Source organism: Geotrypetes seraphini, chromosome 10 (genome assembly GCF_902459505.1).
Source record: "Geotrypetes seraphini chromosome 10, aGeoSer1.1, whole genome shotgun sequence".
Classification (NCBI taxonomy): Eukaryota; Metazoa; Chordata; class Amphibia; order Gymnophiona; family Dermophiidae; genus Geotrypetes; species Geotrypetes seraphini.
The window spans coordinates 97041260-97068008 of NC_047093.1; the positions used below are offsets into that span (position 1 = coordinate 97041260).

The 26749-nt window shown below is 45.0% G+C and overlaps 1 protein-coding gene across 4 annotated transcripts in view; it reads left to right on the top strand.

Moving 5' to 3' along the window:
• Nucleotides 1-4016: 4016 nt before the first annotated feature.
• ABCA2 (ATP binding cassette subfamily A member 2) overlaps nucleotides 4017-26749 on the top strand; it is a 602913-nt gene continuing 580180 nt past the window's right edge. For 2 of the 4 annotated variants that reach the window (XM_033959792.1, XM_033959793.1), the window contains exon 1: nucleotides 4019-4261. In XM_033959792.1, the coding sequence (XP_033815683.1) occupies nucleotides 4196-4261 (66 nt within the window). In that variant the 5' untranslated portion in view covers nucleotides 4019-4195. Of the gene's footprint in view, nucleotides 4262-26749 lie in introns of all 4 variants that reach the window. The other 2 variants (XM_033959797.1, XM_033959794.1) reach the window with 2 other exon arrangements.

A 26749-nucleotide genomic window follows, 5' to 3' on the forward strand; every position in this document is an offset into this window, starting at 1 on the left:
TTGAAACGCAGTTAAAATATATACTTCCTCTTTCAGTCTCATTCACTCTCATCCCCCTCACCCCCCCAATTTTTTTTTTTTTTCTCTGGTTCGTGACCACAAAAGAACAGGAAACAAAAACTCACGAGAGCAATGCTTTCGCTGTCTCACAAAGCGCCATATGTTACACAGGTCAGTACACAAGCGACAGCTAGCATAAACGAAAGAATAAAGGAAGCCTGTAGACAGCATGACAAGCTGAAAATAGTACAGTAAAACACAGACTCAGAGCTATGACAAGGCTAGAAGACCCCTCTTGTTAGTAGCAAAGAAATAAACCCATAAAAACAGAAGTAATAAGCCAAAACCCATACAAAATAGTGGCCACACATGATAATACTACATCATAAGGGGCTAGGTAACACAAAGCACAATGCAGAGAAGGGGTGTATACTTTCGGCAAAAGGAGGAACAGGATTGTCTAAGCAACAGCTTAATAGAAGATCAAGAGGGAACAGGCAAGAGAAAGAAAAGCTAGGGCTAGGGGCACAAGACAAATAACTCTGGCTAGCACTGGCAGCCAGAGAAGTATAAGACAAGGGGATTCCTAAGGTCATATAGAGCAGGTGGAGAAATCAGACATAGCGGGCTCCGAGACAAAAACACTACTTAAGCACAGTTTCCTGGAAAGTGGGGGAAGGTGGGGAACGGGGTGCATTGTTTCACAGATATCATCTAATGCCTGAGAGATAGTGGCCCACGGGACAGGGGAGTAACGACCAGTATGTGTTGTAAGAGTGCGATCTGCCTGCCATTGCACTTGGTGTGCAAAGGGAGGTAGAGAGACAGGGTAAGGGTTAGGAGTATACGCTGGGGAGAGAAAAGGGGCAGTTGCCAGTGGCAGAGAGTGATACAAACGGGAGGACTGAGACGCTAGCAGCAAAAGCGGAGAAGCAGGAGAAGAAGGGGGTGGGAGACTGCAGGAGCAGGCAACATGGGAGAAATAAACAATATATCCAACTACAAAGTGTACAAACTAATGAATCTAAAAATAAAACTAATAAGAATACTTACAAAATGATGCAATGTGATCACAGAAGAGCAGGTACCTTCGTAGCAATAACTCAGGTGTGGCCAGAGACCACAGAAATAGCATAACCACCAGTCAAAGCTGGTTCAACAGTCACACCATAACAGTGATAGTTTGATCTAGCAGAGGAAACGTCAGGCGTGGCTCAAGACCACAAGAAAGAAAGGAAAGAATTTAACCAGCAAACGAATCAGTGTCTGTACCAAAAAAGAAAATTTTAAGGAGAGTAAAAAGAAGGCATATAACGGAAGTGTTAGTGGGTGACAATACAGCTACGCTGAACTACATAGAAGCTATTAATTACCTATGTATATATACACCAACTACGCCCTGAACTAGAGGCTGACTACACAACCTGCCAACCGTAATGTATTCTGACTCCTATCCTAACCTATGGACTGACTACCACCCACCAGTCATAAACATATATACATATATCCTAATTCCTAAACCATTCCTAAACTATGGACTGGCTACCACCCACCAGTCATAAACATATATACATATATCCTAATTCCTAAACCATTCCTAAACTATGGACTGGCTACCACCCACCAGTCATAAACATATATACATATATCCTAATTCCTAAGCTATTGACTACCTAAGCTATCGGCGGACTACTCGACCCGTCCGCAAGCAAATATATACTAAAACCTAAGCTATTGACTACCTAAGCTATCGGCGGACTACTCGACCCGTCCGCAAGCAAATATATACTAAAACCTAAGCTATTGACTACCTAAGCTATCGGCGGACTACTCGACCCGTCCGCAAGCAAATATATACTAAAACCTAAGCTATTGACTACCTAAGCTATCGGCGGACTACTCGACCCGTCCGCAAGCAAATATATCATCTTATGAACTATGGACTGCCTACCACCGGTCAGTCCGACTAACTACCCAACGCGCTAGTCTATACAGGACCCGTAGGACAGCTAAGGATGGTAGCCCAGTCCTGGGCAAATTGGCGTGAGCTCCTGCTCCAGGGTCCGGGATCGTCCAAAGTTGACGCCACAGGGCCTGTGTAACGACAAACAAACAGGATTAGTAAGAAAAGAGAAAGCAGTGTTTAAGGCAGACCACATTCCATTGCTGGCTTTAAACTAGAAAAAGAAAGAAAAAAACCGCATAAAAGGGGAAGTAAAATAACACAGCAAATCTGCAAGAAAATAAGGAAGTTTAGGTAGAGACACTGCATAAGTACAAGCAGGCAACCCAGAAACACACTTTTGGCCAAAAGTAATGGAGAGGCAATCTGACAAGCAGAGTATAGGCCTGCAATCCAGTGAGGTCTCTAAAGGGGCATGTTCCCTCTTTCAACGTCAGGGTTCACCACTGATGTAGGCAGCTGTCCAGGCCTACCTCGGTAATGAGACCTCGAACGCTATATACTGGTTTCAATAAGTATATATTTATTTAGCCAATCAATAACAGCTTACAGGAATAAATTATTTAGCATATAGCGTAACAGAAGGTGATCTCTAGGCCTAGAGGTCCTCCGATGTCTGTTCTGACCTCTCCCTTCTAAAGGCCTGGTTTTTATACATTTCTTAGTGGCCAACACCATGTTGGTCTATATCACATGATACATCCTTATTGGTTATTTACCTATGCATTGCTGCCTAGCTACATTCATTTATTGGCTATTCTCACCTACGTCATATTATATGTTCACTCTGTTTTCCGTAAAACCTACCTTTTTCCCCGAAATGCCTGTTTCCCCACCATATTAGTATTTCCGAGCACAAGCCCCCCTCCCAACTTTAAACATCTCTGATACTTTCTATTAGATGATTTTTCTTATGAATTCTTTCTTCTGAGAATTCTGTCTTCTGACCATGGTCTGTTTATCTCTTTATGGTATCTGGCTGGGTGGGCCTTGGTGTAAAACCACAGCTAGCCCACAGCCTCAGGACCTGTTGCTTTTTCTCTAGTTTTACTTCTACAGTAGCTAATTGAACTCATAAAACAGCGTATTTCTCCATCTTTGCATGCTCTTCAGTTAATGGTGAAATATCTTTCCATAGTTAATCTACTGTTTCTATCATCTGCAGAGATAGGTAGATGTCAGTTGCAGGGGATGAGGGCAGTTTTTCTGTAAAGAGAAAAGTGATCTTTGTCTTTCTCCCATCCCCCTTCACCTGGCTTGCTAATGTCAGGACTTACAGGGATGTATCCCACTTCACCTGGCTTGCTAATGTCAGGACTTACAGGGATGTATCCAGAGCTTCCATGCTTTATCCTCTCTCAGTTTTCAGGATTTCCCCAATGAATATGCATTGAAAGCAGTGCATGCACATAGATCTCATGCATATTCATTGGGGAAATCCTGAAAACCCGAATGGATTGCGGCCCTCAAGGAGGGAACTATCTTAATGTACAAACAGACTTTCAAATGCTCAGTTTTTAACCCAAGGGGTTTCTCCTAGTTGGGGTTGGTGGGATCACAGCTACTGAGAGAGGAGAGACTCATTAAACATCCATCTGCCTTTTAATGTAAATGGAAGGTGGATGGAAAAGAGAGATACAAGAGACTGGAAATCAAGGGACCCAACAAGTCCTCCATTTCTCTCTCTCTCTGATGCACAGGGAGGTAAAATTCCGTAGGAAATGTAATATACTCAGTAGAGTGAATACCTATGTGTTCTGTGTTCCAGACACGTGTGTGTAGCACCCAGCACACTGGTGGCTTTTTAATCAGCAATAATGCACGTGCATTGAATACGCTCACTAAATCGAATGGCATACGGATATCCAAAGACTTCAGATGCGATTAAAGCTCTCTTTTTCTCGCAGCCTGCGAACTGCGCAACGGTGGTACATTGGTCCAGCTAGAGCTGTCCGCTCTCTGCTCCCGAACTGCGGCGCTTTCGTTGATTTAGGGCTGTACGAACCGCCGGCCCCTGTCCTGTCTCTTTAAGAGGGGGCGGGGCGCAGGAGCCCGGATCGCCCTCGGCTACGTCCATTGGTGCGGGCGGCCGGGGCGGAGGCGGAGGCTGAGGCTGATCCGCCGGGGGGCACGAGCCGACAGCCGAGGCTATGGAAACACCGGGCTGGGGCTGAGAGCCGCGGCGAGCCCACAGAACGTCTGTCCCGCGCCGCTTCCCGGAGGACAGCGGCCATGGGATTCCTGCACCAGCTGCACCTCCTGCTCTGGAAGAATGTCGCTCTTAAGAGGAGAAGCCCTGTGAGTATCACAACGTAACTCCCTCCCCGACACCACCAGCTGGGGGGGGGGGGGGGGTGTTTGTTTTGTTTTTTCTAATGTGCCAAAGTCATAACAAGGGGGTCATTGGGGAGGTTGTGTCTGGCGCGTAGCTCTGCAACTTCAATGAGCCCCGTTTCCTGGACTTTCTTTCATTTGGCTGTAGTAGATGGACACAAAGCTCTAAGAGTTCAGGTCTCCTCCTTTCGCGCCGATTAATAGTCTAGTCAAGGAGTCCCGGCTGCCCTTTTTTTTTTTTTTTTTTTTTTCGGAGCCGGAGAGCAACAGGGCTCCAGGCCTCAGACTGCGAGGCTTTCTGCTCCCATCAGCGCCCTAGGCTTTCCCTGCAGTTGGCGGAGGGCTGCAGGCTGCCTGACCACCTGGCTCACGCGCCAGCTCTTTCTCAGCCCGGCTCACTTGTTTACGGGGGGGGGGGGGGGAGGGGTGGTCTGTCAGTTCTGATGCCCGGGTCAGGAGAGACTGTATAATATGCCTCCCCGAGTCGGTCTCGGTCGCTCACGCTCTCGATGGCTGAGCTCGCAGAGGTTTTATTTGAATTTTATAGACACACTGTATTGTGCGAGGCGCCATCCATCACGGGCGGCGTAAGCCCTGCTGCTCCGGCTTCACGTGAGGTGGATCTTGAAAGCAATCCTTTACACCCGTGCAGAGGAGGGAGCAGCATTAACGGCTTTTTCTGGTGACATTTTTGCACAGATCTGTGAATTGATTGATGCTTCGGGGAAGACAGAAAGGAAAGAGGATTATTTTTGAGGAGGAGAGGGAAGGCTCTTCTGCCTGGTTTCCCCCCCCCCCTTTCTTGCTAGATTTGTAACTGGCCTTTCCCCACTGTAAAATGCTATGCATGGGTATTTTGACATTTATTTATTTTATGATTTATTTAAAAATTCATATCATACCTAACATGTAGACATAATCCAGCTATCCTACAAGCATCAACATTGCTCTTTTCCATATAAAAACAATATTCTTAAAAAAAAAGAGAGAGAGAAGCTTCCCAAATAACTGCACTGCTTAAAAATTTGTTCTATAATCTTGTAGCATTTCTTCTTTGATCAATTAATTTAATATAGAAAATCCTGTATAGAAAATCCTGTCTTAAGATAGCTACAAAATTGTTCAGTGTTCGTACGCAACCGTATACTATCTGGTATATGGTAAGGAGTTTATAGATGTCCTGTGTTACTAAGGTGAAGAGGGAGCACAACTGTTATGAGGATATCCAATCCTGTTTTTTTCGGCATACCCAGAAACACATTTACATGTAGACGGAAAATGATTTCTTTTATATCTTGTAAATCATTAATTTCATGTTTCTATTCCTGGTTGGGTTTACTGTTATCAGTATCATCAACCTTATTTGCTCTACTGCAAAGTGAGTAAAACCTGTAAGCGATTTACAATAGTAAATATATGATTAAATAAAACAAGGGTGACACAGACTAAGAAAACATATGGGAACTAGGTTACAGTCATACTTAAAATTCAGGTTAGTGCAGTGGGCTGAGAACCTGGAGAACTGAGCTTGATGCCTACTGCAGCTTCTTATATCCCTGGGCAAGTCACTTAACCCCCTGTTTCCCTGGGTACATAACCTAGATTGTAAGCCCACTAGGGACAGAAAAAAATACCTGCATGCGAAGTATATATAAACTGCTTTGATTGTACCCACAGAAAAGCAGTATACAGTATTCATATCCAGGACCCTTTACTCTTTACCCCTTTTACAAGAAGGCCTAACCAAAAACTAAGTGGAGGGAATATGTGAAGTGGGAAAAGGGCATGCAGAGATGCAGAGTAGAGTCACAAGCCAAGTGAACCCTAAGCTTAACGGCAGAAATTATTATATGGAGTAGGCCAAAATGTACCCACCACTGATCCTTGGGTTTCCAGTAAATTTGTTAATGAGAAATGGACTTAACAATTCCCACTGCCTCATTTGCAAGAGGGACTTTGTGGCATGTGTTTGCAATTATTAATCAGGTTCATATATGCATCCATCTACAGCTAACCTTTTGGAACCCTAGGCTGTCTAATACATTGTCCAGTTGTATCTGGAGGTTAGAAGGAGCCTTTCTTTTTATCTGTAGTTGGTGGGTAGACTGAGACACAGACTTGGGACACAGAAAGCTCTGGATCTAATCAGAGTGTAAATGGTGATGTTGTCCTCCAGAGACAGGCATTCTTTATAGTAAAATATACTTGAGCTCTGGTTTATACCTAATCTAATCTAGGCTTCAATTTATATACTGGGCCATCTCCCAGCGGAGCTCGAGTCGGTTCACATGTAATTAAGACTAGAGCACATAAGAAAGAGAGCATAAAAAAAAGCTGGATTATTGTCAATTCTTTGATACTATTAGTTAAGCCATTTAAATGTTATGTAAACAGCAGAGTTTTCAGGGCTTTATGAAATTGTTGTAGCTGGCCTATCAGTCTATTGGAGTCATGTACTACTACAACACTAGGCCAAATTATTTTCCTGGAGCCGAGAAAATCCAAGTGCTTCCCATGAGTTCATATGCCTTCCAGTCCTGGGTTTAAAGTATTGGCTCTTTAATCTGCTGGGTGTCCCTCTATCTTTTGCCAGTCTTTCTTAACATGGATGCTTAAACCCTTCATTCGGATGCTAAGAATTGGAGTTCCTTGCACTTTTCCTGCTTACCACATCTGTTATCTTGTATAAAAATACTTTTCATCATGTGATCCCAAGATGGGAAATTGAGAAAGTCATCAATGCTAAGTCATGTTATTAGTAACTAGATCTCATTGCATAAAATGGGACCTGAACTAAAAAAGCATGATTTTAGTGGTAAATTAGCACATCTTGATAGTAGCCCATGTTGATCACTACACCTTTATGTATGTGTATGTATAGCCACTGTATAAATAAATATATGCGTATATAATATACAGGGTGGGTGAAAAGTAGGTATCCAGTATTTATTATTATTTATTTTTATTGTGCAGATATTGAATAGGTATAATACACTACTAAACAATAATCAAGTAAAAATAAAACAATGTCACCTATATAAACAACACATGAATATTATTCATGACACTTGTAAAATAAGAAGAAATAATGAATAAATATTGTGTATACCTACTTTTGGCCCACCCTGTATATACAGTGTATATACAGGGTGGGCCAAAAGTAGGTATACACACACACAAGAATAAGAGCACGTGCCAAAAGCCTTTGCTGAGGTCGATAGATTATTAACCTCTGCAGGTAAAAGTATGTGTGTTGGTTCATAGAATTGTGTATGTGTGAGGATATATTGTTTTGCTCCGACTGTAGCCATTATTTGCCACCACTTCAGACACTGTCTTTCTAGGTGACTGCCTGGTCTAACTAGTGATTAAGCCTGCCCTGGTGGTAACGGAATACATTAAAAAAAAAAGTGACCATGTTGTTGCAGACATTTTTGCAGTCTTTTGAAGATTTGCTACATTCCCTGGATTTTAGAGGGTTTTGTAGGAATATTCAGCAGTTGGTACTATTAAAAAAAAGTACTGTTGGCCTGTGAAAGATTACATCATAACTCTGAGGGTTTTAGTTCAGATAAACAGTGTAAAAGGCGGAAGAGTTTGGTAACTCCCCTGGAATTGATCCTATTCTACTTTTGTTGGCTAGGAGCCTTGGGGTGGTATTAAGATACTGCATTGTCTTTATAAGATCAGATTTCTCATATGGTAGAACAGTTTACTGTATTTTAATCTAAGATCTTATTTGAATTCTAATTCTTTTTGAATAGAGTTCAGGTTTGTGATCCGTCTGTCCTGGACTATTTCAATAGGTTGTACATGAGTTTCCCTATGTGGCTATTGCAACATTCAGAACCACCTGGAGTTTGTGTTATTAGTGATTCTGGCTAAGCCAGATAAGGTTTCTGCCACATTAATGATGGGTCAGCTGAATTATTGACCAGTTTATCATTTGGGTTTACAATCTAATTAGAGGGTTAAATGACTTGCCCAAGTTATTACAAGAAGTAGCAGCAGCAGGATTTGAAACTGGTTCTGCTGGTTGCTAGTCTGCTGTCTTAATCATTAGGCTACTCTTTCACTCTAGCAATTTTGAGAGCTAAATTTAGGATTTTGTCTCTGGTATTTCAGTTACTAAGAAATAATAAGCCCAATTACAGTATCTGAGTGATAAGCTTTGCAAGGATGACAATCAAGGCCCAGTAAAGGGTTAATTGCATCCTTTGAAAATGTTGGATAGGCTGTCCACCAATCTAGAGTATTTTCTGTGGTAGCACCTCTCTATTGGAATGGACTTCCAAGGAAATTAGACCCAAATCTTGCTATTTACAAGTCAAGAACTGCTGAAGTCTTGGTTGTTTGGGTAACCTGTTGGTCTCTCGGATGTTTGATTGATTGTATAACTGATTACATTGTTTTATCGGTTTTATTGTACATTGCATTGGGCAGCTAGCTTTGTTCAATTTAGGTGTAAATAGCTGCATTGTGATGTTGCAGAGGACTGTCGAGGCAGCCTGGCCATTGGTTGTTAGTTCAGCATATTATGTAAATGAGCTTCCCCCTCAGTTGCACTGATTTATTGCCATGGTGCTGTCAGTGGGTGCATTCTCTACACCATTTATGTAAAGCATCTTTATGCATAGACAAATGCCCTTACACAGTTCTTGCAGGCTTTTAAAAAAATGTTGCTTTGATAGCTACAGTGTGATATATACTGTTTAATCTACCTCTGTTGTTTCCAAGAAGCAGATTAAATACAGGGATCACACAGAGTAAACATGACTAAATCTACATTTTCCATACTGTTGATTGAGTTGAATTTTCTTACCTCTGCTGCATTTTGGTCCGTGCGGCACATGTCTCCTATCAAGATCACACAAGCTGGTAGGCAATGGATAGTTAAGATGTTTCAGGCAGACATTTTATGCATGTGCCCACTAGTCTTTATTTATTTATTTTTTATACTGGTGCAACAGGGTTAGGTTTTGCTATGAGAGAGGTCAATAACCTGAGCAGTGTTCCCAGGATCATAGGAGCCAGCTCTCTTGGAGTTGGTGGATGCTGAACAGCCCCAGTATTAAACAAACTCTTTCGGTGTGTCTAGGGAGAGGTAAGCTATTGTTTAGTACCTGTAATCATTCTGGAATATTGGCACTTTTACCCAAGACAAATTCAAGGCAAGCCGCTCCCCACAGCCACACGAAGGTGATTAGATTGTTTTCCAGTTTGAGTGATGAGGTACGGCATACTCACTCATTTAAGGAACCCCTTCAAACTGCTTACATGAACACCACAAGAAACAGGATTGTTTCTGACCCCAACAGGTCATATGAGAGGCATTCAATATTTTATTTACCCGAGTATGAAAGAAAGTTGTTTCAACATGCTTGCTAGTTTGTACATGTTGTGACATGTCTCAAGGTTACTCATGCACAGTTGCAGTTTATACTGGATGGCCTGTGGAAGCAACCACAGAAATGTGCAAGAAGGTCGAGGATTTAATTTTGTCAGACAGACGAATTAAATGTTTCCTGAATAGCTGAAGAAATGGGCAGCTCATGTTTATGCACCCAGTTTCCTTATGTATCATGTCTAGTCCATTAAGATGTATGTTTTTACCCTATTTTTTATGTTAAGAGTTTTATTAAAATTTGTATTATGTAAACTACTTTGGAAATCAAAGCGATATATCAAGCCATAATAAACTTGAAACTACAGTTTGGAAAACAATTTGTGAAAAGTTGAGCATGTCCAAGGTTAGTGCAAGATGGGTTCCAAGAATGCAGACACCATGTCAGAAGGCCATGAGGCTCCAGTGCTGTCAGAAGAATTTGGAGATGCTCCGTGAAGACCAAATTAATTTTTTTTTCATCGTTTGGTGACTGGAAATGAGACTTCACAGAGATCCCGAGTCCAAAATGGAGTCAATGCAGTGGAAACAGAAGTCATCCCCCACCCCCCAAGACAGAAAAGTCTGCAGGAAAATTCATGGCAACTGTCTTTTGGGAAGATAAATGACTTTTGCTTCTGAAGTTCTTGCCACAGAAGACAACCATAACTGGGAAGAGTTATGCCAACACAATCACTTTGCAGGAGTCAGTCAAGGAGAAAAGACGAGGAAAACTCATAGCAGGCGTTCTTCTTCACAACAATGCACAGTTGCACATGTCACGACAATTGCAGGCTGTCATCAGAGAATGCGGTATTCAGCAGCTGAACCATCCACCCTGATCTGGCTCCCTTGGATTATTTCCTGTTCTGAATTTTGAAGAAATCTCTCCACAGACAGCAGTTTTCAAGTGATGAAGACATCAAGGAAGTTGTGACGTCCTGGTTTGAAGGTCAAACAGAAGAATTCTTTTCAAAGGCATTAGTCAGTGCAGGAAAAGTGGCTGAAGCGTATAGAACTGTCAGGGGTTTATATTGAAAAATAAAATTTTTTTGAAAACTTTTTATTTCCTACTGAGATAGATAAATTATTAAACCCCTTGTATGTCACAGTCACATTGGCTGTAAATCAATCTCTTTTCCCCTAAAACATCCTGATTTTCTTAGTGTGCTTATCATTTGACTAAGCCAGTCGATAGTGGACTCAGATGAAGGTTGTAAGTAGTGGCGTACCAAGGGGGGGGGAGTGGACTCAGATGAAGGTTGTAAGTAGTGGCGTACCAAGGGGGGGGGAGGTCCACCCCAGGTGCATGGCTTGGGGGGGTGCACAGCCGGCCAGGTCTGGGTCCTCCTGCCCTTCCTTTCCCCCGGCTGCACGCTACAATCCTACCTCCACCCACCGACAAGAAGTCTTTCCGACGTCAATTCTGACGTCAGCGGAGGACGTTCCTTCTAGCCAGGCGGTGATTGGCTGGCCCAGAATGTCCTCTCCGACGTCAGAATTGACGTCGGAAAGACTTCTTGTCGGCGAGGGGAGGTAAGATTGTAGCGGTGCGGACTGGGGGAAAGGAAGGGGAGAGGCGCTTTTTTTTTTCCGCAGCAGGAAGGGCAGGATGTAGGCAGGCAAGCTGGCTGGCTTTAGCGCTGCAGGAAGGGAGGGAGATAGGTAGACAGGCAGGCTGGCTTTGGGGGTGGCCAAAATCTGGAAGGTAGTGGGGGGCATAAGAAGGAGGCACTGGGGGCACTAAGGACACGGGAAGGGGGCACTAAGGACACGGGACGGAGGCACTGGGGGCACAATGGACACGGCACGGGGGCACTGGGGGCACCATGGACACGGCACGGAGGCACTGGGGGCACTATGGAGACAGGATGGAGGCACTAAGGACATGAGAAGGGGGCACTAAGGACATGGGAAGGGGGCACTGGGGGCATTATGGACACGGGAAGGAGGCACTGGTGGTACTAAGATCTTGGCCTCAACACTGATTAATGATGGTAGGAATCTGACTTCAAAATTACTATTACGATTTGAGCTGTATGTAGCAAATCAGGCACGGGGGGCACTAAGGACATGGGAAGGAAGGAGGGAGGGAATAGAAAGGGACAATTGTTGGGCCTGGGTGCAGAAAGAAAGAAATGAAAGAAAGGATACACAGTCTATTAATAGATGTCCCCTTTTGATGAAAAAAATAAATGGTCACGTTACCTCTGACTTACTTTCTCTGCAGCAGAGTCAGCAGCCGTGCTGAGGTGCAGGGAGGTCCCGCGCTGACTCATCTGCCGGCTCTGCTCCGGAAGAAGTAAGTTACGTCGGACCCGGCAGACGCAGTCATTGTGGGACTTTGCCACAACTCCTGAGTCTGCCGGGTCAACCCCCTCCGACGTAACTTACTTCTTCTGGAGCAGAGTCAGCAGATGAGTCATCGTGGAACCTTTCAGCATGCGGCTGCTGAGTCCGCTCCAGAGCAAGTATGTCGGAGTGGGGTGGACTGGCAGCTACAATTATCGTGGGACCTTGCTGCATGAAGGGAGAGAAAGGAGCAAGATTGCTGGAATGGAAGAGTGGTAGAGGGAAAGAAAGGGGGCAGGGTGATATGGAAGGGTGGTGCTGATAGAATTGATGTACAGAGAAAGGGGAGAGACATAAGGGGGAAGGATATTGGAGGGAGAGAATGGGGAAGATGCTGATTGAAGAGGGGTGGATGGCTTGAGAAAGGGCAGACATTGGATGGTAGTGGGGAACCTATGCTGGATGGAAGTGCAAATGGGAGAGATAAGGGAACAAATGCAGGAAGGAAATGGGAGGAGAGAAAGAGGGAAGCAGACACTGGATGGAAGTGGACAGAGAGAGGAGAAGGTACTAGATGGAAGGGTTGGAGAAAGGGTACATGATGGAAGGATGGGATAAATAAAAGGAGGGCTCATGATGGGGAGAAAAGGATTGAGTTAGGGAAACACTGGAGGGGTGAGGGAAAAAGGTGGCAAGCTTTAGGTATACAGTAAAAAAGGACATTGATGAGAGGGTAGTAAGAACGTAATCTAGACAGATGCAGAAAATAAATTGAAAAGGAAAATGAGGGAAAAAAGGGAAAGGGATTGCAGAGGAGAGGTGTGGGAGAGGGAAGGAGAGGAGAGAGATGCCAGACCAATGGGGGTGAAAGGAGAGATAGAAGGGGGAGGCATACAGTTTCTGGAAGGGGCATAGAAGGAGAGAAGATGCCATATAGGGGAAGAGAGACGGCAGACAGTGGATGGAAGGAAGAGAGTTAAAAGAAGATGAGGAAAGCAGAAACCACAGAAGACAAAGATAGAAAAAATTTCTATTTATTTATTGCTTTAGGAGACGTGTCACTGTTTCTGTGGTGCACTGTATGCAGAGTCCGGCTTCTTACTGGTTCAATTTAACCTTTGTCTATGTATTTCTATTTATCCCCCCTTTTACAAAACTGTGGAGCGTTTTTTAGTGCCAGCTGTGGTGGTAGCAGCTCTGATGCTCGGAATTCTATGAGCATCAGAGCTGTTACCTCCATAGCTAAAATCCACACTTCAGTTTTGTAAAAGGGGGAGGGGTTAGTTTGTGATGACATATTCCATACTAGGCGAAAGTGTTTTCTGTGTTCTGTGTGTTCAAAAGACATGTTTTTTTGTTAGGATTGACTGCAGGATTGATCTGTACTAGTCTGGCTTGTTAATGGGTGTATTGATGTTGTACTGCTCACTGCATGTGTAAGATGCTGCGTTTTCCTAGGCACTCATGTGACGTGTGGCTTGTTACTAAAAATCATGTTTTTCGTACAGATGGGGGGGTGTCAAAAAATGATGGGCCCCGGGTGTCACATATGCTAAGTACGCCACTGTGTGTAAGCCTCAAGACCACCAGGCAAACATATGAGTGGACATATGTTGACAGTGCATTCTCTTGGCTTACCAATAGGGGCAGTGCAGATCACTTCTGAACTTCCAGTGCCAGTCAACAAATATACACTAGCCATATTAAGCACTCTATGAAATTCCAAAATATTTCTCCTGAGACATGAAAAGTCATGATAAAATACTTTTTTGCCCCCAATCCATTAAATTCCTTATATGGAATATACAATGCTTAAAGGTATTTGCAGTTAGATGGGCAGGACCTTAGCACAATACTGAGTATTTGGGTTTATCCAGCTTCAGAGCATTGCCTGAATTCTCTGAATCTGCTCTCATATAAGTAGCTTTTTGAGTAGTTATTTTTCTCAGTTGCCAAGGAAGCTAACTTTCAGCAGAGCACAGAATCCCATCTGAAAGTGCTTCTGGCCTCAAAGGGTGTTCATATCATTCAGTGGTCCTAGAGGATTCCCTATCTGGTCTGATTTTCAGTACAGAGATAATGAATATGTATGAGACAGATTTGATTGCAGCTAAAAAGTCTATGCTTTACTGTAAGTATCATCTTTACCGCTTTGGGAATGTAGGTGGTTGGCTTTTGGCTCAATTGGTGAGGATGGTGATGGGTTCTTCTTCCATCTTGCAAGTGCAGGAGGTGACTATGCGGGTGGTCACGGATGACTGCCAAATTTGCCAGGTTTTTCAAGATTATCATTCTTCCCTCTATGGTCCTCCCCCAGCCTCAGGGTTGGAGAGCTTTTGTATCTTGATAATGTTCCTTTGCCATGGGTCCCGGCTCCTGATTTTGCTAAACCTCCTCCCCCGTGCCTTCAGGCCTTCTAAAGTAGGAGCAGCAGCGCTGCCTCTTGATGGCAGTCCACTACCGCTGCCGCTCCTGCTTTAGGGAGTGAGGGAAAAGGGTCAGTCAGAAAGCACTGCAGTGTCCTCCGGCTTCCTCCCTCCACTCTTTACCTAAATTACCGCAGCCTGCAGAGAGGATCGCCGGTGCTGTAGCGATCCTCGCAGGCTGCTGTTATCCTCAGGAGCATGTTCAATCTGCTGCAATCCTGCCCATGATGTCAGAGGAGTGGCGGGACTGCGGCAGAGGGAACATTCTCCTGAGGACGATGGCAGCCTGCAAGGATCGCTGCAACACTGGCAATTCTCTCTGCAGGCTGCGGTAATTAGCTGAAACTTCAGGAGGCCAGGGGGAAGTTGGGGGAACATGTGGGTTTTTTGGGGGGCGGACTTTGCACAGTGAAACATGGAGAGATGAGGAAAAGACTGAAAGAAAGGCTGACGAAGTTAGAAAAATAAATCATCCACAAACAGTAATAAAAAAATATTTTATCTTGTTTTTTGTGTCGAAAAATCAGTTTTAGAAAGTGCATTTCTTACATATTTGAATTTTGTTCAGTACAAGAAATGCATTCCCGGGGGCAGACCTTTGGGGGGGGGGGAGGGATGAGGGAACATGCAGGCCTTCAGGGAGAAGGGGACACTGGTGTAGAAGTACACAGAGGGAGGGAAGGGGGGTTCAAAGAGATGTGCATATACCGGATTGGGGGGAGGGAGGGGGGAAGAAATAATGGGTCTAAAAACAGGAGAGGGAAAGAGGTGGTGGACAATGAGATTTAGGGAGGGAAGGAACAGAAAGAGAGAGAACTGGACACAAGGAATGGTGTGGAGGTGGGTGGGGGTAGAGATACTGTATAGGAGGATAATTGGGTAGAGAAAGAGAGAGCTCGTGGTCCCTGGGGTGGTAGGGAAGGAGGGAGAGATGCTGAATGAAAGGGTAGTTGAGAAAAGGAGAGATGGTGGATCTGGGGATGGTGGGTCCATTGCTGCAGCTGTGGGGATGGAGATGAAAAAAAGGAATGATGCCAGACCTCCAGGGGAGGGAAGGGAAACGGAAGGGGAGGACAGAGATAGAAGATGGATGGTTAGCACTGAGAAAGAAGAAAGAAGTAGACCCTGGCAAGCGAGTTATCAGAAGACAACCAGAGCCTGGAACCAACATGATTTGAATAATGATCAGACAACAAAGATAGAAAAAGTAATTTTATTTTCTGTTTTATGATTACAATATGTCAGATTTGAAATAGTGTATCCTGCGAGAGAGGTGGTGTTAGACCGCGAACGTGAGCTAGGATTTAATAGAGAGTGGAAAAGTCTTTTTTGCTTATTTTGTTTACACCACAGCACTAGTGTGGGTAGGAGAGGGCAAAAATGGTGAAGAGGCTATAAAATAAACCCATCTGGATGTTTGAAAAAAACACCCAATTGAGTAGGAAAATCTATTCAATAGGCTGAATCAAATCAAATCAATTTTTTATTTTTTTTTTCCATGAATCGGGCAGCACTAGTTCCCAGCAGCCCTATCACATTCCTTATGTCTGTTCTTACCTTGTGCTACTATCGGACTGAAAGGTCACTCAGACACAATAATCACAGACTTGAAGAAAGCAACACGGTTTATTCAGCATATATGCGACTCCCGAGCATCAAGTTGGCAGCTTCAGAAGTCCCGAAATGGTGCAGAAAACTGGGTAGCTCAACATCCTGCTTCTGTCTGCTGCTTTCATTGCTGTCCTCTTGCCGGTTTGCTGTCTGAAGTGGCTTCTCCCTGTTTCCTTATGTAGCATCCTTGGTGTTACTGTGAGGTCCCGCTCCTGATTTTAAACCTGCTACTCTTGCTTGCTTGTGTGTCCTTTGTGTCTGCTGTGGTTGTCCTCTGCTCTTCTTTGCAGTGACTCGTCCCTAATTAAGGCCCTTCGTGCGCCGAATGGCTGAGTGCCATTGGCCCCTCCCCTTTTAAGGAGGAGCTCCGGTGGATGTCAGGGGGTAGGCGGAGCTACCTCTTGCTGATGCCCCTTGCTCTCTCCTGCCTCTTCTTCTGCTCTCCTGTTCTCTCCTGCGCTTTTCTCTCCTTCTGCTTCTCCTTTCCTGCTTGCCTGCCCATGCCTGATTAACCCAGCTCTGTTGGCCCCTCCCCTTTTAAGGAGGAGCTCCAGTGGATGATGTCAGGGGATGGGCAGAGCTACCTCTCAACGATGCTCCTTGCTCTCTCCTGCCTCTTCTTCCCCTCTCCTGCGCTTTTCTCTCCTGCTTCTCCTTTCCTGCTTGCATTCCCAAGCCTGATTAACTCAGTTCCATTGGCCCCATCCCCTTTTAGGGAGGAGCTCCAGTGGATGACATCAGGGGGTGGGCGGAACTACCTCTTGCTCTCTCCTGCCTCTTCTTCTCCTCTCCTGTTGTCTCCTGCGATTTTCTCTCCTTCTGCTTCTCCTTTCCTGCTTGCCTACCCAAGCCTGCTTAACTCAGCTTTGTGGGCCCCTCCCCTTTTAGGGAGGAGCTTCGGTGGATGATGGGGTGGACGGAGCTACTCTCCCTGATGGCCCTTGCTCTCTCCTGCCTCTTTTTCCCCTCTCCTTTTGCTTCTCCTTTCCTGCTTGCCTGCCCAATACAATAAAAATCATAAAGACAAATAAAAAAACTGGTAAATAAATGGAGACGGGGCGTGGGCAAGGCCAAGGGGCCCAGTGTGCTTGTGTGCCTAGGGGCCCTTGAAGAATTAATCCTGTCCTGGATGTCTTGTCTTTTTTGAAAATGAGCCCACAATGTCATTTTAAATGCTGATCAGTTATCTCTAGTTTCAGCACATGGACCAGGTCTTCTGACTGCTGAATACCAATACATTTTGAGTCTAGAGTAGAGAACAGTCAGAGTAGCTTCCAGCGAATGACATTTTGTCTGTGCATTTTGCAAACTGCTGCCATGCTGTCTATTCCTTTTGAATAAAAAAGAGTGACTGTCAGTGAAGATGCTGATCTCTTTCCATGTGAGGGAGAGTTCCAAGATTGTAGTTATTTCCGGTTGGTTACATGATAATTTGGAGGTTACTTCTGGATGGACAGCAGTTCTCCTGAGAACTTGTTAGATCATTATTTAGAACTAGTGTTTAAGCCCGTTACATTAACGGGTGTTAGAATAGATGTGTAAACTTTTAGCACAATGGGGTGTTGAGGCCATTCTTTCTTTCTTTGCTTCCTGCTCCCCCTTTCCAGAAGTAGCCCTTCTCCCTTCCTTTTACCTCTCCCCGTCCAGCAGTACCCCTTCCCTGCTACCTGCTGTCCAGCAGCAGCCCTTCTCCCTTCATTTTACATCACCCCTGTCCAGCAGCACCCCTTCCCTGTTCCCCCTGTCCAGCAGTAGCCCTTCTCCCTTCCTTTAACCTCCCCCTGTCCAGCAGCACCCCTTCCCTGCTCCCCCTGTCCAGCAGTAGCCCTTCTCCCTTCCTTTAACCTCCCCTCCCTGTCCAGCAGCACCCCTTCCCTATTCCCCTTGTCCAGAAGTAGCCCTTCTCACTTCCTTTTACCTCCCCCCTGTGCAACAGCAGCATTTCTCTTCCCCCCCTCCCCCTTCCCTGGTCTTCCTTCTGCCTCTTTCACTCTGTCTCCCCAAAAAGGTGCTGCAGCAGAATTCCCCCCATGGTCTCACACAGCCGTCAGCAGCATTGCCCCCTCTCCGCGGTCTCACACAGCCATCGGCAGCATTTCTCATTCTTTCTCCCCCCTCCCCTTCTGGGTCTCACACAGCCGGCAGCAGCGCAGCATTCACAACTCACTGCTCCTGCTTGCTTTGGGCCATCAACGCTGCTGGGTTCCTCCTACTTTCTGTTTCCACAAAGGCAGGACCTGGCAGTGAGGAAGGCCCGAAGCAAACGAGCAGTGAGTTGAAGCCTCCCTGCCTGCCTTATCTTTCGCCAATGCCGCCCTAGCCCGATGCGACTTCACCCATGTGCTTGCCGGCTTCGCACCTCCTCCCTCCCACCTCTCCGGTTTCGGAGGAACAGGGTGAGGAAGCTGGCAAGCACAGCATAGTCAGAAGTCAGCCGGCGTTGGAGATCAAAAAATCAGCTGAGGCAGGCACTGCGCATGTGCGGGCACAGTGCCACGGAGCACGGACCCACCAAGTTTGAAGTGCGCATGTGCACTAAGGGTTTTATTATTATTGATGAATCGGTCTGTTGTAAGTCTGAATCAGTTATGGAAAAACTCACCATTTTCAGTCCCAAACCCATTCCAGTTTGAAAGATCCCTGCTCTGCTGTCTGCCGCAGTAGATCATGTGTGAGAGCTCTCGGACTGATGAGTTATCTGTGTATGATTGCAAAAAATAGGCATTCTTTCTAGGTGCTAAATGGGTCAAAGTTTTTTATTTTTCTTGTTCTGCTTAGAATGTTTTGCATTAGACGGTGGTTTTTATAGTACAGTCATACCAGATGTTAAGATCGCAGGTATTGTTAAGAACCCAAATGTAAGGATATTTTAGAATCACCTGATCTGGCAGCTCTAAACCTAAAAATAATGTGTGTGCTTTATCTCTTTTGCTATGTTTTTCCCAGAGGTCAGTTTTTATAAAGTAAAAATACCAGAAACTCACTCAAACATAACAGCTGAGACCAGAAATTAGATTAAATAATTAAGTTGGTTTATTGAAAGAGTAAATTGATAATTAGAAAAGAAAATTATTTACATATCAAGAATCTGCATCACTGGAGGCTTTATATACAAATCACAACTTTATTGCAGTAAACCTCTTTTTCTAAATCCTACCTCTTAATTCTGTGTTTGTCTAATTCCTAAGGGTATCGGCTTCTTCCTATGGCTACAACTAAATGTATATGTATGCATTATGTACCGGTATATCAAATCAAAGAAAACTCGTACTTTACCAAAGTATTTCTCTGTAACAACTTAGAATCCTGCAGATGAGGAAGGGGTCCAACTCTGGATCCAGCCTCTCCAACACCACTTCCTCCCTTCAACAGCTTTTATGCATTAATTTAGGCCATGTGATGGGTAGAAAATCCCAAACTTTCCTACTTAGCACTCAATCCCAGCCAATTATCATCAGCTAGCATTGGTCACCCTTTCCAGCCTCAACCTTTGATTGGTTGCTTTATGTCAACTCCCATTACCTTGTCCCAGAATAACTGTACAGGTCTGCATAGACTTCTGGGGGGTGGTGTATATAGGATGTGACTCGGCTTATCTTGTTATTCCTTTCTTTAGCCCACGAGTTCTCTGCATGGTACCATCTTCTTCTGTCCAACCCAAACACGTGATCAATTGCCAATCATTATCAGCCAGGTAGCAAAAGCCTTGCTGGACTGACATATGGAACCAGAATCTATCATATTACAGAGAAAGAGGAAAAATCTTCCTATCCTCAATTTTGATTCTCTCTAAATTTCCTATCTTGCTATTCCCAAACATACTAATGAAATGATATTCACAGTTCCTAACAGTATATATACTAAGATGAGGGAAGGTAATTTATGTTCTTATGCTGAGGCCATAATAATACAACCATTTTTCAGACTATTGTGGTATTGTGTTACAAGATTATGTGTTAGTGAATTGCCAGCTGCTCTGTTTCTTATGTCAGTGTTTAATCATGAAGGAATGTAATCTGCACAGAATAGAAAATATAACTGTTCAGGGGGAGATGCCTTTTCCAGGGTGATGGTCTGCCTCTCCTGGTTGCAGTGTTTTTCTGTTAGAAAAACTTGGGGAGCTGCTTGTTCTTTTCTGGGACGCTGGAGGAGATCTTCGTCGCTGTCCCGTGTTGCCCACAGCGGTGGCTGGCCCCGGAGGTGGAATTCTGGCAGGCACTGTGGAGGACGGACCCTTGACGTCATTGGGTCCGTCTCTCCTAGTTGGGATTTTGCTTTAAATTGCAGCCTGCTGCCGCGGACTCTTTGGGAGCTGCTTGTTCTTTGCTGGGACACCGGAGGAGATCTTCGTCGCTGCCCCGTGTTGCCCGCAGCAGCGGCTGGCCCCGGAGGAGGAATTCGGGCAGGCACTGTGGAGGATGGACCCTTGACGTCATCGGGTCCGTCTCTCCTAGTTGGGATTTTGCTTTAAATTGCAGCCTGCTGCCGCGGTGCGGCCAAAGGGGCGTGCCCTAAGGGGCAGGTCTCGTCCCTTGGGAGCCCCTTGGAGCAACGTGGAGCCGTGGAGCAAGAGCTCAGGTTGTATAACTTTGATTTGCTATTATGGGTAAAAGAAAAATCAAGCCTAAGAGTTCAACACCTGCTGTTTCTGGTCCTATGGATAGACATTTGACATTTCCTACAGAAATTTCATCACAACCTTTACTTGATATGAATTCTCCCATATCTGGAGCATCTTTGAGTCCCCTCGAAAGGACACCCCCCCTTCATCCAGTATCTGGTGGTAGCGGGAATATCACTCCCGCTATTTCCACTGGATTAGTGGTATTGTCTACTCAGACAAGTAAATTAGCTTTTACTGACATACCTAAACCACTTGAATTTTCAGGTGTAGTAGAGGATCAACTACAAGCAGTGGAAAAACAAGATATTACCCTTAAAATTTGTGGTTAGGTATTTCTAGAGTTGAAGGGTTTCTCAGAGAATCTGTGAAACAAACACTGGAATATTCACAGTCTGTGTCTCAAAAGTTTGAGAATGTGGATTCTTACTTAAGTTGTCTGGATAAAAGATTAAGTGTAGTTGAAACTCAAACTAATACATTGCAAGCTGTCTCAGTATCTGCTGTTAAGGATTCTACGATGTTACACTCTAAAATGGAAATGCTGGAAAATATGCATAGAGCGAGGAATCTCCGCTTGGTTAATTTCCCAGTGTCTCATTTGTTATCTCCTGAAATATTGTTAAGAACATTTTTTAAAGAAATACTGAGATTATCCAATGCGGAAAATTTCCCAATAAATAATTGTTATTATATTCCGCAAAAGAAAGTACAATCCGACCAGGAGGTGGACCACCTGATAGCAGATGATATAAACCTGATGGAGTTTTTGGAGGATACTCAGGATGTGATCCAGAGTAGGTCCACCATGGTAATAACATGCATGAGTGAGATAGATAAAATGCTAATAATGAAACTTTACTTTAAAAATAGGTTGACCAAATTTTGTGGAGATTTGGTTAGAATTTTTCCTGATGTCTCAAGAGCAATGCAGCTAAGAAAGAAAAATTTTTTGAAATTAAGAATAAGAGTCTTAGCACTTGAGGCATCTTTTTACCTAAAATTTCCATGTAAATGTCTTGTCAAAGTACAAGACATTGAATATATATTTTGGGATCCTATTCAATTGCAACAATTCCTAATAGCTCGAGAACAGAAATGAGTTTAATTTTTTTTTTCTTTTGCCTTAAATGATTCACTACTGAGAAAATGGTAGGATGTTAGAGTCCCAATTAGTAGGAAATGGTTGTGATTTAGAGAATGACACGGGGAAAAAATCCGTCCCCGTCACTGCACCGTCCCCCGCCCACCATCCTCTGCACCGCCCTGTCACCGCCGTTCCCTTCACCGCCCCGTCACCGCCATCCCTTTCACCGCCCCGTCACCGCCACTGCCATCCCATTCACCGCCCTGTCACCGTCCCCGCAGCATCCATATAAGCCTCAGTACTGCGAAACACCATGAAGACAGAAGAGAATCCTGCCACCACTACTACTACTACTGCACTGAGAATCTGTTTCAGTGCCTCTGCCCTGTAGTAAAAACAGAACATAAAATAAATCAATTGACGTGTCCCCCATGTTCACCTATAGCTCGAATCAGGTCAATTGTGCACACTAAAAATGCAGGTGGATCTGGAACGTGAGCGCAGGCAGGCAGTGATACAAAAACAGCAGACACCCGACCGATTGCAGTGTTCCGCATCTCCCTCCCTCCATCTCACCTTAGATGTAGAGTATGCCGGCTTTTTTTTTCGCCCAGCCACACGTGCGGGTGCTCATTTGTTCAATATTCTCATCTGATGCAACCGGAAACAGGAAGTTGTAAGAGAGGAGAAGATTGATCAACTAGAGCAGCCGCGCAAGCATGGCATTTTGAACGCGTGCGGCTGGGCGAAAAAGAAAGCCGGCATACTCTACATCAGTGTTTTTGAACCTTTTTACACCCGTGAACCGGCAGAAATAAAAGAATTATTTTGTGGACCGGCAAACTACTAGGACTAAAATTTTAAAACCCTGTTTCCGCCCCATCTCCGCAAGCTCGGTCACCTCAGTAACTATAGAAAAATAGACAAATATAGTGCAAAATATAGACAGCAGATATAACTTCTCAAAACTGACACATTTTGATCACTAAATTGAAAATAAAATCATTTTTTCCTACCTTTGCTGTCTGGTGATTGATTTCATCAGTCTCTGGTTGCGTTTCCTTCTGTCTGTGTATCCTTTCTTTCATTTCTTTCTTTCTGCACTCAGGCCCAAGAATTGTCCCTTTCTATTCCCTCCCTTTTTCCTTCCTATGTCCTTAGTGCCCCCAGTGCCTCCTTCCCAGGTCCTTAGTGCCCCTTCCTGTCTTTAGTGCCTCCTCCCCATGTCTTTAGTGCCCCCAGTGCCTCCTCCCCTTTAGTGCCCCAGTGCCTCCTCCCCATGTCTTTAGTGCCCCTTCCTGTCTTTAGTGCCCCCAGTGCCTCCTTCCCATGTCCTTAGTGCCCCTTCCTGTCTTTAGTGCCCCCAGTGCCTCCTCCCCATGTCTTTAGTGCCCCAGTACCTCCTTCCCATGTCCTTAGTGCCACTTCCTGTCTTTAGTGCCCCAGTGCCTCCTTCCCTTGTCCTTAATGCCCCTTCCTGTCTTTAGTGCCCCCAGTGCCTCCTTCCTATGTCCTTCTCACTGCCTTCTACACTTTGCCCCACCCCCACCCCCGAATCCTGCCTGCCTACCTTTCTCTCTCCCTAACCAAAGCCAGCCTGCTGCCTCCCTGCTGCTCAAAAAAAAAAAAGCCTCCTTCCTTTTCCCCTGCTCTTACCGCCATGCTCATGCTGCAGCTACTAAAGCCGACAGGAGGTCTTTCCGACTCAATTCTGAAGTCGGAGAGGACGTTCTGGGCCAGCCAGGCAGCGATTGACTGGCCCAGAACATCCTCTCCGACGTCAGAATTGACGTCGGAAAGACCTCCTGTCGGCTTTAGTAGCTGCAGCATGAGCAGGGGAAAAGGAAGGAGGCTTTTTTTATTTTTTCGCGCGGACCGGCAGAAATTCAACCGGCGGTAAGGAGGAGGGAGGGAGATGGCGGGGACCGCGCGATCCTTGATTGCCTCACTGCGGGGACAAGTCCATTCACTGCTCCACGGGGCGGTGAATGGCCTTGTCCCTGTCCTGCAGAGGCCACAATTTTTTCTTACCCGTTTCGGCGGGCTACCCGTGGCTAAACGCGGGTAACCCACCACCGTGTCATTCTCTATTGTGATTCATCTGAATCAAAAACCAACTTCTTAGTTTTCTTAAATTTTGTTAGTTGTAAAGTAGCATGTCTCCCCATTATTGTGGGCTTGAAAATGATTTTTCTGTGCTGTACAATTATTGTTAAACTTTGTGTTGGAAACCTTTTTTTCCTTGGTATCATCTGATATTGTTTATTATTAAATTTATAAATAAAAAAAAAAGAAAAACTTCACTGTAATGTGCTGAATCAATTGCTTCACCAAAATCATGTCCCCTTACTGCTGCTATTCACAGCCATCAGGTTTTCAGGATATCTACAATGAAAATGTAAGAGATTTGCATACAATTGAGGCAGCACATGCAAATCTAGTTCATGAATATTCATTGTGGATATCCTGAAAACCTGATGGAACTAGGTGTGCCCCAAGGACTGGGTTGGGAATGGCTGCCATGTTGTAAGCACTGTTCTGAAGATTCCTGCAGACTTGAGAACTAGCTTCATGCCATTTGGATCTAGTTCTGTTTATCTTTAATACTTGCCCCCTCCTCTAGCAAAATATTCATCTCCTACACAAAACCTTCATTTAGGACAGGGATCTCAAAGTCCCTCATTGAGGGCCGCAATCCAGTTGGGTTTTCAGGATTTCCCCAATGAATATGCATTGAAAGCAGTGCATGCACATAGATCTCATGCATATTCATTGGGGAAATTCTGAAAACCCGACTGGATTGCGGCCCTCAAGGAGGGACTTTGAGACTCCTGATTTAGGACAAGGGTTCTTAACCTTTTTTGTTTCCTGTGCCCTTTTAACTGATCAGTGAAACACTTGCACCGCTTCTTAATCCACGAGTCCTCTATTTACTTTTGAGCGCTACATATGTCACTAACTGTTAGCTGCTAACAGTGCTAATTGCTAACATGCCACTAAAATTACAATAGTACACCGTGAATTTATGCCAGGCCATCATTCAGGAGTGGAGTGGTCACTGAGGAACCCATCCTAAAATAGCCAGGCCTCCTGTAACCAGTCATACAATCTATGAAAATGCAGAATTGGTGTGCAGAATTTGAGCTCTTTCACTGCTATTTGGGGACCATGGGTCAATGTTAGCAGGCAGAAGAAAAGGTGCCAGTACTCGGTATTCCTGAGTGTACCCCCTGAAAAAAAGACTTGGTAATACACAGTTATTCTACCAATAGCTGTCCTAATAACTATCTCCACTCTCGAGATCCTTTTCTGCATTCCATTTGACATAGAGTTACCAGACATCTGGATTTACCTGGACAGGTCATCTTTTTCTGCCTAGTTTCAGTTGCCCAAAAGTTTATGACTATAGTTTTGGTTTCATCTGAAAATGACCATGTGTTTTTGGTGAAAGCAGAAAATTTATGCTTTGTTCTGTTTGTATCCCCTCCCCTCTGAGCAGGAGTTGATTCTCTCCTCCCCCCAGGTCTGTCTTAGAATCTCTGGTGGTATAGGAGTGTAGTAAAGGCAGAAGTGATCACCAGTCACTCTTGACCAGTGGTCTCAAACTCAAACCCTTTGCGGGGCCACATTTTGGATTTGTAGGTACTTGGAGGGCCGCAGAAAAAAATAGTTAATGTCTTATTAAAAAAATAACAATTTTGCATGAGGTTAAACTCTTTATAGTTTATAAAACTTTCCTTTAACAGTTTTACCTTATGCAAAATTGTCATTTCTTTAATAAGACATTAACTATTTTTTCTGCGGCCCTCCAAGTACTCTATTTTTTCTGCAGCACTCACATTTAAAGTTTAATATCTTTTCTTTCTCAAAACTGGCACATTTCTATTACTAAATTGAAAATAAAATCATTTTCCTACCTTTGTTTGGTAATTTCATCAGTCTCTGGTTGCACTTATTCTTCTGACTGTGCATCCAATATTTCTTCTCTTCTTTCAGCCTCCTGTATGCTTCCTCTCCTCCAGACCTCATTCCCTCCCCCAACTTTTTCTTTCTTTTTCTATGTCTGTCTTTCTCTGATTCCTTGTCCCATTTTTTGCTTTGTTTCTGGCTCCTTGTCCCCCCCCTTCTTTCTTTTTTCCTTCTGGCTCCCTGCTCCCCCCTTCTTTCTTTCTTCCTTCCTGCCCTCCCCCATGCCACCGCCGCCGGGGAATAGGCTGCTGCTGCTGCCCCCATCGGGAACAGGCCGAGATCTCCACAGGGCCGACCAACTCTTGCCGCCCGACATCAATTCTAACGTCGGAGAGGACGTTCCGGGCAGCCAGGCAGCGATTGGCTAGCCAGAACGTCCTCTCGACGTCAGAATTGAGGTCGGGCGGCGAGAGAAGCAGTGAGATCAAAGAGCATGGTGCCGACGGTGAGAAGGGAAGGGAAGCAGTTGGGCACCCCTGCTCTAGACGAGCCGCGAGCCGCACTCTAGGAAGAACAGTGGAGGGTGACCAGCTGTGCAGACCGCCCCCCCCTTGGTACGCTACTGGAGCAGCAGCGTGTCTGGCCGGCTCATTCCATTCAAAGCCGCGGGTGGCGGCTCCTTGCGAGATCCGCGCCTGCGTCTGAAGCCTCTCTGATGTTGTGATGTCAGAGAGGCTTCCAATGCAGGAGCGAATAGTGCAAGGAGCCGCCAACCCGCGGCTTTGAACGGAACGAACCGGCCAGACCCGCTGCTGCTCCAAAAGGAAGGAATTATCCAGTCCAGACCGCGGGCCGCAAATAAAACTTGGAGAGCCACATGTGGCCCGCAGGCCGCGTGTTTGAAACCACTGCTCTTGACCATGTCTGTTCTACTCTCAAAAAGGCTGCCTTGACCTTTTTGATCAGTCTCACGAGATTGCTGCTATGACCTCTAGAGGCAATGTTAACAGTAGAACCAGCTTAGGCAGGAGAGATTGGAGATCACTTCTGCCCATGCTGGCTCTGCTCTCAAAATGGCTGCTATGACCTCTTCTGGAAATCTCGCAAGACTGCAACACATTAG